The following is a 19,262-nucleotide window of genomic DNA, read 5'->3' on the forward strand; positions in this document are numbered from 1 at the left end:
GTGTGTGTGTGTGTGTGTGTGTGTGTGTGTGTGTGTAGATGTCCGTAAAGAAGAGAGAAGCCTTCTCCAGAAGGCTGGTTATGTGCAGAGTCTTAACAATGCTAGCGCAACCATTGTCTCCGCCCTGGCCACCATCCTCTTGTTTGTCATACATACACACCTCGGACTTCCTCTGAACTCCTCCACGGTCAGTCTCTCTTTCTCTTTCTCTGGATTTTTCTCTGTATAAGACCCTCCCTCCTCTTTGTCATTCTCTTTCTCTCTTCTTTCACTCTCTCTTTATTTCTCATCTTTGTCTTTTTTCCCTGTTTTTAGAATAAAGATCTGATATGTTTTCTATAGCTGGGTTTCTTTCCAACAACTGAAATATGTGTTCAAATCTTAGCGCATAATTTCAAATGTTGGATGGATATCTGATCTGATGATGTTGTAGGCCTAACTGTGAAGGACTTGGAGTGCAGAAGCTGTGCAAAGGTTTGTCCAGGAATACGTCTGACTCCTCTCCTCTATTCTTCTCTGCAGGCTTTCACCATCATTGCCATCTTTAATTCAATGAATTTCTTTCTGGGCTTTCTGCCGTTGATTGTCAAAATTGTGGCTGAAGCCATTGTGTCCCTCCGACGTCTCAAGGTGTGTATTACGTGTGTGTGTGTGTGTGTGTGTGTGTGTGTGTTAGCAGTAGTCGAGTTGAGGGGGGATGGCATCCCCCTTTGGAATTGATATGGTCAAAATCATCCCCCCTCTGAAACGGCCATCCCCCTCCCCATCCCCTGTAATTTTTCAATGAATGTGGAAATATCACCACTGTTTCATTTTCAACTTTTGCTTTTGCGCACATCGAGGCTAAAATACTGTGGACGAGGGGCATGCTCCTATTGTCCTATTGTCATGGCAATCAGCGACATATAGAAGCATGCAACCTTCTTTTACTGTCTATGCGCACGACAGGTGATTTCATTCAGCAGCATCATGGCCAAGCGACAAACAAAGTTTGATCTAAGGGACGTCGGCTTTATTAAGAGGACAAAAAGTTGATGAATTAGAAAGAGTACATTTAAACTCAAACCTGAACGCCCAGTCTCCCTTGTTTGCTAAAGTGAAGGTACCTAGCCCGCTAGCGAGAGCTAGGTGTTCACTCCAGCTGTTTCTGAACAAACTTGCCATAATGTAATTGGAAAGGATAGGCTACCGTAGCGGCTCATGGCGAGCTAACGCAATGTTGTCCAACTTTTTAGGTCATCTTATTGAGAGTGATGTATGAATGCATCCTCACTCACACGAAATAATAGTTTTGTAGTGTGCGGTTCAGCAAATAGACAATGTCACGAGGTGGCTGAAGGGACAAACGTCTGAGCATCTGTTCATCTTTAGAATTATTACTCCGCTGGGCAGGTAGCCTAGGCGCAAAGAATACGCTTTTGTTTTGCATTTTTAAAGGTAGAACGTAAGACTGAGACTGAGCTACAAAGTATCCCACCAACATTGTTGTGTGGCAATTAAAGTTTCTGTTCTAGGCTACTGTATGGTGGTAGAATTCCAGAGTGAAAGCAAAAAGTCTCAACTTTTTTTGTTGGTTCCATTTAACTTGGCTAGATTGGTAATTATAACAAGTCATCGATGAATGCATTAAAATTGATGTCTGGTTCACTAATTCAGATCTGATAGATATTTAGTATATTTAAGTGATAATGTTACTCTGAACTGGGATCAATTTTAGCAACTCGACGTAGACATGATCTAAAATGTTAGTGACTCATAAAATGTACATGAATTGGAAGAAATTTAGGATTTGCCAATGTCCAGCAGGTCACGCTATAAATGGACTAGAATACAGGAAATTGCATCTTAAAAATTAAAAAAAATCTGGGGGAGGACCCCCATACAAGACATATGCAAGACTAATACCCAGACACATGCAAGACTAATACCCAGATGTGCATTTTAAAATCCACCATCCCCCCTGCCAACTCGACTACTGTGTGTTAGTGTTATAATACTTATTTATTTGTGTGAGTGAATAGCAAAAAATATCCCTAACCCTAATTATAAAGATGTCCCCTGACTCTTGCTATATAACATACAGGATAGCCTGGCTAGCGCCACCACTTCTCAATGAGACGTGGTCTGGGAACCAAACATTCATTTTCTCGTATTTGACGAATGCCCAGATCCGTTTATTGGGTGCCCCCGTTCTGTGATTGGTCCCCTATCTGAGGCAAAAAATTAGGGTGGTAGTTTCCAGGCTGCCTTAGCAGCGTGACTCAAATCGCGCGCAAGGCAGCATGGAAATGCCCAGGCTACATAGCATAGGCGATTAGGTGAAAAGAATAGGTTGCTGCACTGTGTCTGTCTGCCTCTTAGGTCTAAATAGCAGCGTGTTTCATGAAGGTGTCTTGGGCCGGATTAAAAATAGACCGAGAATCAACGTTCGATGCTGAGAATGATGTAGGCAGATATCAGAACCATACAACCATGAGGGGGCGCTAATTCTCCCTAAATGGACCATTTATTCTCCAGCGTAATTATAAGGTTGTAACCGGGCTTGTGGAATAACATCTGGCCACTTCATCGACTGATCTACCGTAATATCCGGACTATAAGCCGCACCTGAATATAAGCCTCACCAGCAAAATTTAGGGAAAAAAACAAATGTGTACATACAAGCCGCCCTGGACTATAAGCCGCAGGTGTTAGACCGTAACCTGTAATATCCATAGGTTGAGAAGCCCCCCTAGTGGCCGTTAGCTGTAAAGACACACAGATTAGCCGCACTGTTGTATAAGCCGCAGGGTTGAAAGCATGGGAAAAAAGCTGCGGCTTATAGTCCGGAAATTAAGGGTAGGTTGCAATCCTTCTGTATTAACATCACAGAACAAAGTAAAATGCTCTGTTGATTCATTTAATCACCCTTTAAATGCAAATATTTCGAAGGAACAAATATCTGGTTACATTGTGTTATCCATTTGTATACGAATAACGTTTTCAGAAGTATTGTGTGTGTGTGTGTGCGCGCGTGTGCACATGCTTGTGTGTGTACGTATGATGTAAGTATGTATGATGCGTATATGATTTGTGTGTGAGTACGTGTGTGTACACATGATGTAAGTATATGATTTATGGTGTGTGTGTGTGTGTGTGTGTGTGTGTGTGTGTGTGTGTGTGTGTGTGTTCTTCAGGAGCTGCTGTTGCAGCGGAACCCCGAGTCCTATCTGACCCAGAGGAAGGGGCTGGGAGCGGCTCTGGTGATGGAGAACGCCTCCTTCTCCTGGACCTCACCTGAGACCACACACGAAAACACAAACACCTCAGAGAACAAACCCACCCTCAGAAACATCAGCTTCACCCTGTCCAAGGTGTGTGTGTGTGTGTGTGTGTGTGTGTGTGTGTGTGTGTCAAATGTGTGCGTTAGTGTCTGTTGTGTGTAGCTATGTGAGTATTTATGTAATCTAGATTATGACCAGGCAATTATTACATAACCAACTGAGCCAATTATGGAGTGTGAAATCATTTTTGGTAATAATTTCTGCAATTTTATATAATTACAACAAATTATTCCGTAGACTTCTATAAGATATCTAAAACTTCTTCAGTGCCTACAAAAGGTTTATATATCTAATTTGTTGAGTTTATAAATGTACCAAAATCCATAGTAGTGAGCCCTTCACCTTTGTATGCAGTTCATAGTAGCTTTGGCGGATATATTAAGCATGTTTGTTGCACGCTCCCCAAAACATTTACATTTGGTAATTTTACAGACACTTTTATATAAAGTGACTTACATATAGCAATTATATTACAATGGCCATTGTGTCGGAGCAACCCAGAGTTAAGTGCCTTTCTCGGATGAGCTTAAGAAGACAATTGAAAAGTTGGGTCAAAGTTTTGGAATGCACAACTGTTCAGGCTACTGCATGCTAGTCCAGCTCCTTACCCACTAGGCTACTACGGCCCCAAACATCCCTGTTGCACACTCAGTGACCTCAGTAGCATTGGCTTGTGTGATAAAACTGCACATAGTGTAAATTATCTCCTGCTTTTTCCAGGGAAACCTGCTAGGAGTTTGTGGAAATGTGGGCTGTGGGAAAACATCTCTCATATCCAGCATCCTAGAACAGGTAAACACACATGCAGTAGATCACAAACATGTGCAATGCATACAATTAAATAGAGCATAGCATACTTTTGATACAGTTGTGTGTGTGTGTGTGTCTGTGTGTGTGTGTGTGTGTGTGTGTGTGTGTGTGTGCGGGTATCTGTATCTGTATCTGTGTGTCCTTAGATGCACCTACTGAAGGGTTCAGTGATGGCGGACGGGGCGTTTGCCTACGTTTCCCAGCAGGCCTGGATCTTCCACGGATCTGTGAAGGACAACATCCTCATGGGAGAGCCTTTCAACCAGCAAAGGTAACACAGACACACACACACACACATACACACACATTGCTAGCTGGACAATGACCACTGTGTGTGTGTGTGTGTGTGTGTGTGTGTGTGTGCATGGGTGTTTTCCTTCACAGGTATAGTGAAGTAATCAGGGCATGTTCCCTTGAGTCAGACTTGGCCATACTCCCCTACGGTGACGAGACTGAGGTGAGTGGTCTACATCTGTGTGTGTGTGTGTGTGTGTGTTAGGGCTGTGCATTGGCAATCTGGTGATGTGATGCATATTGCAGTATAGTATAGCCAAATAAAATATTGCGATATTCAATATTTTTTATATTTTGTCACTTTGTGTCATGTGTACGTGTCATCAGTGTGTGTGTGTGTGTGTGTGTATGTATTTATCCCTGCTCAGATTGGTGAGCGTGGACTGAACCTGTCGGGCGGTCAGAAGCAGCGGATCAGTCTGGCCCGAGCGGTCTACTCAAACCGGGACATCTACCTACTGGACGATCCGCTGTCTGCATTGGACGCTCATGTTGGCAAACACATCTTCAAGGAGTGTGTGAAAAAGGCCCTGAAGGGCAAATCGGTCATCCTGGTCACTCACCAGTTACAGGTAACTCAGTGTCTTGGAGTGATACAGTTATGAACAAAATTATTCATGCCCCTGGCAAATATTTATATGTCTTTTCTCTTGACCAACATGTTTGTTCTGACTGAAAATGGCACTGCCACATGCAAAACATGGAATCAGGGAAAAAAAGCATTTTTTGAATAATCACACCTTTTTTAAATAATCAATGGGAACATCTTCATTTGCCATCACAGCTTTCAAAATCTTTATTTCCATGTCTCCACAGTGATTGTAGACAGCACTTTTTTAGCAGAAATTGGGGTTTTGAGGCAGGGATGATTCTTTGACTCTCTGGCTAACTCTCTGGCCACTTTTGTACGGATTGAGGTCTCAACTCTTGGCTGGGCCACTGTAAAATGTTGATTAATGGACATTATTCCCATCCCTGCTGTTCCTGGATCCGCCTCAATAAAGTAACCTTCAGCCATGTTCTAGGTGAACTAATTACATGGTCTCAAATAGCTTGGGTGAACCCAGATGGATTTGAATCTGAATTCAGTTTCTGAATCACCAACATACAGGAATGTGTATTTTATTTGAAATTGAGTGAACATTTTAAACTATGGTTACATATGTAACCGTGGTTCTCTGAGTTTCGAATGACAGCCAGAGCCAGCGCTTTAAGCACCTGGATGTCCTTCACACCTCTTGTGAAGGTCGAGTGTTCAAGTCACCTGTGAACTGGGTAGTGTCTGCCCTGTGCCCTACCACATTCTTGCACCTTCTCGCGTTAGTAGGTTGAGAGAGTTACAAACATTTTTCGGCATCATTAGAAGTCTTGCTATCCAGAGGTGTTGGAGCTGCGAATATTGCCCTCAGGAAGGCTGTGATTAGTCGCAGTTAAATACGTACCTGTGACATCCAGTTGCTTAAAGCAGCACCACCTCTGGCGGTGAGGAGAATCGAAAAATAACCTTTCTTTACGAGAGAGATTTGTTTGTTGCACTTCTTGAAGCTATTTGATGAATGTTAACGCACCAATTTAAGTTTTTATTACTTCTGGTTGCTCCCCTCGAAGTTGTAAAACAGGATGTTTAGAAACTGGTGTCAATAGGATCCTTTCCAGAAGGACCTGCACAGCCAATTCAAATTTGAGAACAGGTCCGTCAGGGTTCACTCTGGCCAGGTTTCAAAAAGAGGAACAACAGAATGTTCTCTGGCATTAGCCTAGAAATCTAGACGCACCCTAGCGGGCAAAAATATTTTTGCCTAGCGGGATGGTCTAGGCAGGCACAAGGCCAGCCTAGCCAATCAGGACGCTCTATCTGTGTACAGAGTCCTAGAGCCCGCCTTAGCTCACCTTCGGCTTCCGATATTGATGCCAGCCAGGGGGCTGGACCATGCTTCCTCGTTCGACGAGTTGGGTGTGAGACCGTGTTGCACAACCATGGAGAAAATCAAAAGGTGGATGAGGCTAACGAAGCGCGCTCATTCAGCTTTGCAAGAGTTAGACTTGGGCTTTTCTTTGAAGGTTGAGCAGAAAGAAGCACTCAAGTCATTAGTTTTAAAGCCGTTTTGCCGACCAGCTACGATTGGTCACAAATGCTGGCCTATTACGTGCAGAGGCAGTTTGAAAGACAACTGTTCATCCCACCCACAGGCTTCAGCTCTGTGAATGGTCCGACCCCAGACTATACATTTCTGTGTAGTTTGGCTTGCCAGGCTACTCTGGCATATTTTTTGAAGATCATTTTTCTCTCCTCTCCTCCTTACCTTTTGCTTCCTCTCTTCTCCCCTCCCCTCCCCCCGCTGGTGTAGTACCTGGAGTTCTGTGATGATGTGCTGCTTCTTGAGGATGGTGAGATTAAGGAGGCGGGGACACACACGTCTCTGATGAAGGCTCAGGGCCGCTACGCTCAGCTCATCAACAACTTCCAGCTGGAGCAGACGAACGTACGTCACAAACACACAACACAACGTCACAAACACACAACACACTCACCTTCACCCTGGATACAACATCACCCTGAATAAAACCAAATTTATAGTCCAAATGAAAAGTGTTGAGACACTGTGTGGCTTAGGGACTCTATTAAAGTTGGATATACAAAAATGTATGTTGCTTGTGTACCGATGAATGAGACCAATTCTTCCCAGACTTTAGACACTATATGTAAAACAGACCCATACACATTTTCGGCAAATTTGGGATTTGCTCTTAAAGAGACCCTATGCAACTTTTTCTTAGTCAGAAAATCGCTTAGAAATCGTGGTTTTGCTTGACTGACCAGTTTTATCGAAAACAGTAATATTTCCTCCCTTCCCCCAGTGTCCCTATCCGCTATTGCAACCTTGCAGTTTGTTCAGGAGACGATCGTTCTCTGTTTACATCTGGAAGGCTGAGACGCATAAAGAACAAGAAGAACCACACTTGCAATTTATATATTTATATATAGCCTATATATGTATAAATATACATGCTAAAGCTGTCGGGGAAGCTCTGCAGAGAAATATGCAAGCATAAAACGAGCGAAAATGAAAAACGAAACCGAAACTTAAGATGAAATCGCCAATCCTGCATAGTTTCTCTTTAAGGTCCATCTGGCCGAGAGGCCATTGAAGCCCATTTCCAATGTCCCTAAAATGCAGGCACTCAAATACAATCACTAATCCAGCATGGACTTTTCTTGGAAATGAGTAAACAATTGCATGTAAAACCTTTTGAAAGATTGCTACACTTTTGATTTCTGTCTTTTTCTGATTGTTGTATATCTTTATAATATGATCTGTAAAGGAGAAGAATGTGGAACTGCAAACAGAACAAAACAAAAACACAAGCAACGGAGAAATCAACCCAGGTATGTCACACCACCGCCTCAGAATTCTTTATAGAGCTCTCTAGCCTGGCAGTCTTTCAGAACTGTATGTAGCTGTCTGTAGACCTACAGAGCTTTCTGTAGCTCTCTGTCTAGTCTACACATGTATACACACACACACACACACACACGCGCAGTGTTGGGGAGTAACGCATTACATGTAATTGCATTACGTAATTGAATTACAAAATAAATGTAACAGTAATATATTACAGTTACTGGAGAAAAATGTGTAATTCAATTACAGTTACTTTTGAATTTTTAAAAAATGACTATTTGAATTACATCTCAATATTGTCAGTAAAACCTTGCGAAGAATGTTGTATGTAAAAAGAACTGTTTCCCTCCACATCCATACTTTGATACAGGACCCTCTGATAGGCTCTGTCACATCTACAGCGCCATCAGTGTAGGCCTACATGCCTGCCTGTAAACGTGTTATGATATAGGGAAAAAAAGGCTGTGACCTATCTGTATGTCAACTCGGATTGATTTTACAGTAAAATTTGGTTTGAAGTCTGACTTTGTGGTAATCATTATATTGTCCTCTTGTAATGCTAATTCATGTATTAAAGGTATACTATGCAGGATTGGTGATTTCATCGCCGGTTTCGCTTTCATTTTTCGTTTTCGCTCGTTTTATGCTTGCATATTTCTCTGCAGAGCTTCCCCTACAGCTTTAGCGTGTATATTTTACAAAACTCCTCAATCGGTCAGTCTTCCGTGCCTTTTCATGAAACTTTACATGACACTTCCTGGAGTAGAGCATGGGTGCGTGCCCGGTGTCTCCTGAAGTTGCAAGTGTGGTTCTACCGCTACAGAGCACTGGGGCGGCCGAAAAAAACACAGTTCGACCGGCAATGACTCATTTAATCATATATAACAGTATGGAACGAATTGATTAACTGAAAAACATAGTATACCTTTAAAAGGGGCTCAATATAGCCTGAATGCCCGTGCTGCCTTGTGCGCTTGTACAGAACTGCTCGGCTGCCTGGCGACCAAGGCCGAAATCTTCGTATGGATTTGGGGACTATATATATCATTGCAAAATATGAAAAGTAATCAAAAAGTAATTAGTTGCGTTACTCAGATAAAGCGATTCAAATAGTTACACTACTATTACATTTTAAACAGGGTAACTTGTAACTGTAACACATTACATTTCTAAAGTAACCTTCCCAACACTACACACACGTACACACACACACACTTAGGGCAAAATTCTATCGCTCTCTGTCTAGTGCAGTCTCACAGAGCTGTCTGTAGTGGTCTGTTGCTTTAGCCCAGTGTTTTTCAACCACTGTGCCGTGGCACACTAGTGTGCCGTGACACATTGCTAGGTGTGCCGTGGGAAATTATCCAATTTCATCTAAGTGGTCTAAAAAAGAGTGAATAGAAATAATTTTCTTTGTGTTCATTTGATTCCTATTCAAGACACTTTGACAAGAATGACTTGATATCATTAATGCGGGCTACAGATTTTTATTTAATTTAATTTTCCATAAAATGTCATTTTATTTAACATTTTCGGCTGGTGGTGTGCCTCAGGATTTTTTCAGTGAAAAAAGTGTGCCTTGGCTCAAAAAAGGTTGAAAAACACTGCTTTAGCCTATAGCTCCGTCTGTAGGTGTACAGAGCTGTCTGTAGTGGTCTGTTGCTTTATCCTATAGCTCCGTCTGTAGGTGTACAGAGCTGTCTGTAGTGGTCTGTTGCTTTAGCCTATAGCTCCGTCTGTAGGTGTACAGAGCTGTCTGTAGTGGTCTGTTGCTTTATCCTATAGCTCCGTCTGTAGGTGTACAGAGCTGTCTGTAGTGGTCTGTAGCTTTAGCCTATAGCTCCGTCTGTAGGTGTACAGAGCTGTCTGTAGTGGTCTGTTGCTTTAGCCTATAGCTCCGTCTGTAGGTGTACAGAGCTGTCTGTAGTGGTCTGTTGCTTTAGCCTATAGCTCCGTCTGTAGGTGTACAGAGCTGTCTGTAGTGGTCTGTTGCTTTAGCCTATAGCTCCGTCTGTAGGTGTACAGAGCTGTCTGTAGTGGTCTGTTGCTTTAGCCTATAGCTCCGTCTGTAGGTGTACAGTCTTATAGATGTGAGACTTTCTTTCTCAATGATTTTTTTCAGCTTTTGACATGTCGGATGAAGTGAATGAGGGAGAAGATGCTGGACATACTCCTGATAAGACAGGTAGTGTCCCATGCTCCTTAAACCTTAGAGTCGATGGAAGTGTGTGTGTGTGTGTGTGAGCGTGTGTGTGTGTGTGTGTGTGTGTGTGTGTGTGTTGAAAGATTAATACTGTATGCTGATACATTTACCAACAAAACTAGATGCGCGCAGCCTTGGGGCAGAAGACGCTAGGTGGTTATAAAGTTAATAACTAATAACCGGCTGCTGGAAGCTACAATTGGCATTTTTTTGTATGCCACTGTTGTCTAAATGATGGTAACATCTCATTTCAGAATTTATTTCAGATTTTGTCTTTTGTTTTTATTATTAATATAATATTGTCTTTTTGGCGGTTTTGGTGTTTTTTTGACAAAGAAATGCATTCCTTTACATTCCTGAACATTCTTTAACCATTGTCATTTCGAATGGTGCTATTTTCAGCACTAAAATTAATTTGAATCTTTTCATGGAGAGTACTGCTTTATGCTGTTCTATGGTGCTTTCTGCCTCTTGGTTGTGTGCGCATGTTTTCATGATGTTGCATAGAAATCTATGTATAGAAATTGAGGTGTGCGTGCGTGCGTGCGTGCTTGCGCGCATGTGTGTGTGTGTGTGTGTGTGTGAGCAGATTTGGAGCACCAGCTGGTCAAACAGGAGGTCAGGATGGAGGGATCGGTGACATGGCGGGTATACCACCAGTACTGCAAAGCTGCAGGAGGTTAGACACACACACACACACACACACACACACACACACACACACACACACACACACACACACACACACACACACACACACACACACACACACACACACACACACACAGAAAGCTGCGGGAGGTTAGACTCCCTCAGACACATCAACCAGTGTTCCCAGGATACCTTCTCAGAAAAACATTACCGGTGCTCTTACAGCTTTTGTACAGTGTTGAAACCCTGGGACCGGGTTCACTCAAGCATTATGCTGTACAGGTATGATTAGTGTAGTCATACGACATCCACAAGGCAATGAAATGATCTATTAAGGTTAAACTCTGCTGTGTGTGTGTGTGTGTGTGTGTGTGTGTGTGTGTGTGTGTGTGTCCGTCCAGGTTATGTCCTTCTCTCCTTCATCATGCTGATTTTTGTTCTGCTGGTGGGGACGACAGCCTTCAGCAACTGGTGGCTCAGCTACTGGATTGAACAAGGATCAGGGGTACACATACACTCACACACACACACACACACACACACACACGCACTCAAATACACACACAAACACACACATGCTCATTCACTCAAATACACACATACATGCAGGGGGCGACAAGTGGCAAGAGAGATGGAGAAAGGAAAAAATAGGATAATAAAATAATTGCATAAATAAAGAAATAAATACATACATACATACATAAAATAATATAAAATAATGAGAAAAACACCCTGATGAGGTTGAGGTTGATTGCACGCGACGAATCATTCAATTCAAAACAAATAAAGTTTGTGCCGTTCGAGTCAAGCAGAGAAAAGGAATCTTATAGTCTTTTCTACTAACTTTCTGACCAAGTTCAAAAGAAAATCTCAAAAAAGGTCCTGTGCTGCTGGTCAATAATAATGGCTATACTCTGGAGCTAGTACTGCAATAGACAAAAAGACTTAAAGGGCTGTATCTTTAAACAGCAGGTTTTTGTTCACACAACCGGTATCTGAAAGTATAATACTTTGTGTCTTGACCTTAAAGGGATGGTTTGTCGTAAATTGCCCAGAATGGCATCAAACTATTACAGTACAAATAGGGTCTGTACTTATAAAACAAGGCATTGGAAAGTTTGTGAGTACACCAGGATTTTATTTAAACAACACTTGCCCGATGGCTTTTACTTATTGCTGCTACCGCTGTATCAGGGTCACAGGCATGTGTGTGTGCATGAGTGTACGTGTTAATGACATCGACACAGTGGTAAACAGCCATTGAAAACGTCAGTTAGAACAGCCCACTTATTTAAAGGAGCATTTCACCCATTTACATTAAGCTTTTTATTGTTAGAAACCCAGTCATATTTCAAATGGTCGTGCATCATTCCCTCATTTTCCCCTGAAATGGGAGAAAAAAGCCGAAAATCTATCTTTGGGTCATGTGGATAAAATCCAACAACTCCCAGAATTCTCTGCCTTTCACTGCCTTACCAGCACCCACCAGGAAGTAGACAAGTACACAGAAGGACTCATTAATGTAACATTTTGGCATTAATAACGATTCTAAAATTAAAACGATCATTGTGTTATGTTGTACTCAATCTTGTGGCCATATATCAATGTTGCGAAATCGCGAAAAAAAAACAAAAGGTTAATTAACATATTTCCATGTCAAATGTCCTGCAAATTGACAGCATATGCTAGAATACCCGATCTTTAACAAGTATTAGTATCGCTAATACTATTTGTGCAATAACTTGTGAATAACATTAGGATAACTGACCTTGTGAGAGCTAGTCCATTCTAGTTTGAGCTAGCCCAGGCAAAGGCTAATCGACAGCCAATGATCCTAATCGCCGTCCAGGCTTGCTGCAGGCCTTGATGGAGGCCTTGATGTTCTGTGCTGTATTACAGCTCGTACAGGTCATCTGGTGCATCAAATTCACATACCAGATCTTCAGAATTCCCATTTGCCATATCAGTTTCAATATCAGCATTCAATGAATTAGTATTTAATATTAAATAGTAGTTACTTATCAGCTTTCTCCACAGACCGGGAGCCTATAGCCTCCAAAAAAGATGGCGGCTATATATTTTAGTTTCTGAAAGTGAAGTCCCACCGCTAGCACCCCCCCTCTTGGAAAAATGAGGAAAGTGTTTGTAGTTTCATCTACTCGACAAAGATATAGATATAGATACTTCCTGCTTTCAATGATGTAAAATGACGATTTTTACATCATTGAAAGCAGGAAGTCCAACATTGAAAACCGTATTTCTCCCGTCTCAAGGCAAACTGAGGGAATGTTGCACGGCCATTTAAAAACATGACTGGTTTTCTAAAGACACAAAGCTTAATGCTAATCGGTGAAGTGTCCCTTTAAAGAAATCTCGGGTTTAAATCTGGCTCGGGCTCATAATTACAGTAAATGAGATGGGCCAGGGCAGGCTCGGACAGAACATGCACTGGCTTGGGTGAGGTCAAGCTGGGTCTGATCTAAGCTTTATCCCACATACACTCTCTTTAAGACACACACACACTCACAAACTTATAGCATAGCTACTTTAACTTGGTTAGGTAACTTGGTTCCAGCTCATATCTGTTTTGCGTTGCAGAACTGGACGAACTCCACTCTTCAGGGGGCCTCTGCAGGAGACGTCTCCCTTAATCCTGACCTCCACTTCTACCAGATGGTCTACGGCCTCACTGCGGTTGCCATGGTAATCTTCAGCCTCATCAAAGGCTACTGCTTCACCAAGGTGACGCTAGGTGCCTCCTCCAAACTCCATGACACAATGTTTCACAAGGTAAGACATCACACACACACACACACACACACACACACACACACACACACACACAGCCCCAGCTAGAGCTGAAGATCTTTGCCCGAACCCAACGAGACCCAACGGGACCCGACGGGTTCAGTCAGGTTCGGTCTTATTTGTTATTATATTGTTATTGACAAATAACATCTTAATTTAGAATTTATCTTAATTTGATTTGTTAACAAAGACTCGTTTGTATTGGTGCGTTGGCCCATTTGTTTTCGTATTGGTGGTTGTGTGGAGAGATTTCTTTAAAGCTTCCTTAGTGGCCTATATAGCCTAATGATAAATAAATTATGTTAAAAGACGTACAGTACAGGCCAAAAGTTTGGACACACCTTCTCATTCAAAGAGTTTTCTTTATTTTCATGACTATGACTATGAAAATTGCAGATTCATACCGAAGGCATCACAACTATGAATTGGAACACATGTGGAATTATATATTTAACATAAAAGTGTGAAACAACTGAAAATAAGTCTTATATTCTAGGTTCTTCAAAGTAGCCACCTTTTTCTTTGATTACTGCTTTGCACACTCTTGGCATTCTCTTGACGAGCGTCAAGAGGTCACCAGAAATGGTTTTCCAACAGTCTTGAAGGAGTTCCCAGAGATGCTTAGCACTTGTTGGCCCTTTTGCCTTCACTCTGCAGTCCACATGGTGGTTGGAACCAAAGGTCTCAGATTTTGACTCATCAGACCAAAGCACAGATTTCCACTGGTCTAATGTCCATTCCTTGCGTTCTTTAGCCCAAACAAGTCTCTTCTGCTTGTTGCCTGTCCTTAGCAGTGGTTTCCTAGCTGCTATTCTACCATGAAGGCCTGATTCAGGCAGTCTCGTCTTAACAGTTGTTCTAGAGATGTGTCTGCTGCTAGAACTGTGTGGCATTGACCTGGTCTCTAATCTGAGCTGCTGTTAACGTGCGATTTCTGAGGCTGGTGACTCGGATGAACTTATCCTCCGCAGCAGAGGTGACTCTTGGTCTTCCTTTCTGGGACGGCCAGTTTCTTTGTAGCGCTTAATGGTTTTTACGACTGCACTTGGGGACATTTTCAAAGTTTTCCCAATTTTTTGGACTGACCTTCATTTCTTAAAGTAATGATGGCCAGTCGTTTTTCTTTACTTAGCTGCTTTTTTTCTTGCCATAATACAAATTCTAACAGTCTATTCAGTAGGACTATCAGCTGTGACTTCTGCACAACACAAATGATTCCCAACCCCATTTATAAGGCAATAAATCACACTTATTAAACCTGACAGGGCACACATGTGAAGTGAAAACCATTTCAGGTGACTACCTCTTGAAGGTCATCCAGAGAATGCAGAGTGTGTGCAAAGCAGTAATCAGAGCAAAGGTGGCTACTTTGAAGAAACTAGAATATAAGGCATATTTTCAGTTGTTTTACACTTTTTTGTTAAGTACATATTTCCACATGTTTTAATTCTTAGTTTGATGCCTTCACTGTGAGTCTACAATGTCAATAGTCATGAAAATAAAGGAAACTCATTGAATGAGAAGGTGTGTCCAAACTTTTGGCCTGTACTGTACACATGACTCATTCTTGACTAAAGGCAAAAGATATGTGCGTGCGCAGATTTCAATAATGTCGGGCTGTAAACTGGCTTGGGCTTTTAAAAAGCTGTTAATCAAAATGTCGGTTCGGGCTCGGGCTGAACACTGTCGGGCTCAGGCCTCGTCGGGTCTAACTTTTCAGGCCCGATTACAGCTCCAGCTCCAGCCCCAGCCCCAGCTCCAGCCCCAGCCCCAAACATCCTCGTCTCTTGCAGATCCTCTTCAGTCCGATGAGCTTCTTTGATACCACACCCACGGGCCGCATGGTGAACCGGTTCTCCAAGGACCAGGATGAGCTGGACACAGCTCTGCCCTTCCACATGGACAACTTGCTGCAGTTCGGCCTCATGACCACCTTCATCATCGTCATCGTCTCCTCCGTCTTCCCCCTCATGCTCATTGCCATGGTCGTGTTCGGACTTGTCTGCGTGCTCCTCTTCAAGTCAGTGTGTTTGTGTTGTGTGTGTGCATGTGCATTTGTGACCCTGTAAGGCGCAACCTGTCGCTTTGGTAAAATGTGCAAAATTAAGTTATTGTGCTCACACAAACGGCCATAAACTAAGCTTTCCAACGATATGTATATCGAGGGTATTACAAAAACTATCGCTAAGATAACCACATTCCAAGTTGACATGGTTTTCCCGTCACGATATGCCAGAAGAGGAGAAATTCCCCTTTTTAAGCGGCGTGGACAACGGGAATGACTGCTAATGTGTTGAATCTTCACCGGGTTTGAGAGTCAAAACGTATGTTTTTCCATGAAATGTGTTCACAATATGGAAGTGTAGACTGTCGAATTAAGCGAAAACGTGAAATTCAACATTTTAGCCCAAAAGGTTGTTTATCGTGGATTTTCTCAATTTAGCATCGAGCGCAAAGCGATTGGTTTTGCCTTGCAGGGTCACATTTGTGTGTTTGTGCGTGTGCATTTCTATTTGTGTGCATTTGTATGTGTGTGTGTGTGTGTGTGTGTGTCTGTTTGTTTGAGTGTGTGTGTGTGTGTGTGTGTGTTTTAGTGTGTGTGGAGGCTATCCTATAAGCCTCGGCATGGATGGTATGCAGGTGGTCTCAACGCGTAGCGAATAATCCTAGATCCAGACATCGATTATCTTTGGGTGGTGTTCCCGTTTATTATGAGGTAGAAAAATAGCCTATTACATAAAATCGTCCTTTACGGTGCTGATTAATAAAGTGCTGTTTGTGCTGATAAATAAAATGTTGTGGCGTGCTGTCGGTGGCTGCTCACGGCTACGGTAAGAACCGTGTGTTCCCCACCATCCACACCTTTCCCTAATCAATTACCACACCTGTAAATATACCCAATTCCCAGTGACGTGCCACACCCAGTGCAATACTCCCCCAAGTGGCTAAAATAAATAATACATAAATTAACCTAACTAAGGTGAACATAAATGGCTCCTACACCGTGTGTCTGTTTGTTTGTTTGTTTGTGTGTGTGTGTGTGTGTGTTTATATGACTTTAAATCTGTGTGACTGTCATCCAAACTCACATTGTACACTGAAGGAGTTGTTTAGTGTGTGTGTGTGTGTGTGTGTGTGTGTGTGTGTGTGTGTGTGTTTGACAGTGTGTCCCAGCGGACCATCCGTGAAATGAAGCGTTTGGAGAACGTGAGTCGCTCACCGTGGATCTCTCTCACTACCTCAGTCATCCAAGGCCTCAGTACTGTACACGCCTACAACAAGAGAGAGCAGTACATCGAGCAGTAAGAAAACACACACACACATACACAGCCTCGTCACTGTGCATGTCTATACAGCAAGCGAGAGCAGTACATTGAGCTGTAAGAACACACACACACACACACACACACACACACACACACACACACACACACACACACACGCACAAGAGCAGAACTTCAAGTAGCATGTTCCAAAATATGGAGTGTGTGTGTATGTTTGTGGTCTCATTTGCTATTTTATGTTGTGTGTGGTTTGTGTAACAGATTCCATCACGTAATGGACACCAACTCTAACCATCTCCTGCTGTTTTACTGTGGCATACGCTGGCTGATATTCTGGTTGAACACAATGTCTTCCACGGCTGTCCTGTTGGTGGCGCTGTTCGTTGTACTCAGCCCAGACACCATCAGCCCCTCCATGAAGGGCCTTGTCCTGTCCTACATCATAGAGGTGAGCAGCACACTGTCAGTATGCACAACCTGTAAAAAGGGCAATGTAGCCCTCAAGTAAATCAAGCACTGAAGCACACGCACACGCTCTCAACACACACATAGTTCCATTCGTTTTTCCCTAGACATATTTCTTGGCGAACAATAAAATTCAGATCACTTTTGAATCTGTGTGTTTGCCTCGTTTATGTTACGACTAGAGCCGGTCGTAACACACGGCACTGATCTCAAAAGATCTCCAGGTCTACAACCAATCAGCTTTTCCTGAAAGCACAGAACTTTAATTGCACTGCCCTGCAAAGACATGGAAACGAGTGGAAAATGAGGTTTTATTTAACCCCCTGCAGTCTAAATCCAGTCAGAGAGACTGTAGACCAGGGATTCCCAAACTGTGGTATGTGTACCACTAGGGCAATGCTTCTCCATGTGGGGTCCGTGACCCATAGCCAAGGGGTCCGCGAAATAATTTGCTTGAAATTATGAAGTTAACTTTTTAACCCTCATGTTGTCCTAAAATCTTACGACGTTCGTTGTCCTTGGGGTCAATTTGACCCCAGCTACAAAAAACTCTCAAAAATGATTAAAATTATTTTTTTTACCCAATTTTTTTTGTGGTAGGTACTTAACAAGAGTGTAATAACCACTATCAAAAGCCCTACAAAACAATCCCACCCCCCCACACCCCTTTATGAACCCTGGAACCCTGACTGGCAATATGGCCAATCCAGTGTCAACAGCCCAAAGGCTGACTTTTTGGACTTTTTCAGACCTGCCAAAATAACTTATATGTAATATGTACTTGTATATGAAATAATGATAATAGCTACATGTTCTCATACTATTACAATAATAATATCCATAATTTGTCAAATATTCATTTTCATCATGTTTCATAAAAATGGGGTCAATTTGACCCCAATACCACCAACGTAACTATTTTTTTTACAGGACATTGGAAACATATTTTTGTGCAAATTTCATGTTTACTCTGTTGTACCCTTCAAATGAGGAAAAGTCATGAAACTTGAAGCAAAACAAAAAAAGTGAACCATATATTTTATGATGTTAAACACTGCTTGGGGTCAAATTGACCCCAAGGACAACATAAGGGTTAAAAAAATGATGCCCTTTTCACCCATAAAACAAGCAAATTGTGTCTATTTGGTCCTACCCACATTAAGGAGATTGCAAACAGAAGTTAGCCTCTGGAGAGTTTAAGACCATTAAAAACGAGAGAGGAAAATCATAGCATGTAGACATAGCCTACATAACTGTGCCCGGCCTCTTGTGTGTGAGCTCATGGCCCGGCCTCTTGTGTGTGCGCTCATGGCTCCGCTTATATGTGCTGACGTTTCCGAATGCCTTTCAATTGATTGATACAATCGGACTTTCCATACAAGCAATATCCACGTGTGTCATTAGTATGCCTATGCAAATAGTGTGATTTGAACTGTGTCGGGCCCGGTCGGGCTCGGACACAAATATCTTGATGCCTGTCGGGTTCGGGTCGGTCGCAGACAGAAAAAAACGGCCCGATCCACACTCTAATCAGCATGTATGTCTTGCGGTTATGGAAATACCATGCACTATGTCAGCTAGAATAACACCAATGATATGTTTCTATCATACAAAATGTTATCTCACTATTTCACTTATGTGGGTAACGCCACCACACATCCAAATTAGTGCCCTTCACAGCCTACAGACTGTCCGTTAACATGGCAAAACTCACCTAACCCCTACCTGATAGCCTCAAATATATTAACATCTTTCCAAAACTACTGAATATCTCACCTGCATTAAATATGGTATAAACACACATCTGAGTGAATTTACTTCGAATACATGGGGGGACAATTGCCTGGTCAGGGCGACAGCTTCATACTTCCCACCATAGACATTCTGAATTAGCCCGTTTTGCATCCGTTACAAGCAAACATGCAACATGCTCTCTTCCATCCCATCTTTATATCTCTCCCCTCCATCTCTCTCCATCCCTCTCACCATCTCTCTCCATTTCATCTCTCTTCCATCTGTG

At 42.5% G+C, this 19,262-nt stretch overlaps 1 protein-coding gene across 1 annotated transcript in view; it reads left to right on the top strand.

Moving 5' to 3' along the window:
- Positions 1–19,262, top strand: part of LOC134070529 (ATP-binding cassette sub-family C member 12-like) — a 47,261-nt gene that overhangs the window by 23,926 nt on the left and 4,073 nt on the right. The window contains exons 8-23 of the mRNA XM_062526914.1: positions 39–187; positions 523–630; positions 3,177–3,353; positions 4,044–4,115; positions 4,280–4,404; positions 4,518–4,590; positions 4,796–4,999; positions 6,776–6,910; positions 7,752–7,815; positions 9,954–10,016; positions 10,624–10,713; positions 11,087–11,190; positions 13,284–13,475; positions 15,287–15,525; positions 16,658–16,795; positions 17,039–17,225. Coding sequence (XP_062382898.1) covers positions 39–187; positions 523–630; positions 3,177–3,353; positions 4,044–4,115; positions 4,280–4,404; positions 4,518–4,590; positions 4,796–4,999; positions 6,776–6,910; positions 7,752–7,815; positions 9,954–10,016; positions 10,624–10,713; positions 11,087–11,190; positions 13,284–13,475; positions 15,287–15,525; positions 16,658–16,795; positions 17,039–17,225 — 2,120 coding nt within the window. The remainder of the gene's footprint in view (positions 1–38; positions 188–522; positions 631–3,176; positions 3,354–4,043; positions 4,116–4,279; positions 4,405–4,517; positions 4,591–4,795; positions 5,000–6,775; positions 6,911–7,751; positions 7,816–9,953; positions 10,017–10,623; positions 10,714–11,086; positions 11,191–13,283; positions 13,476–15,286; positions 15,526–16,657; positions 16,796–17,038; positions 17,226–19,262) is intronic.

This window comes from Sardina pilchardus, chromosome 22, assembly GCF_963854185.1.
Source record: "Sardina pilchardus chromosome 22, fSarPil1.1, whole genome shotgun sequence".
NCBI lineage: Eukaryota > Metazoa > Chordata > Actinopteri > Clupeiformes > Clupeidae > Sardina > Sardina pilchardus.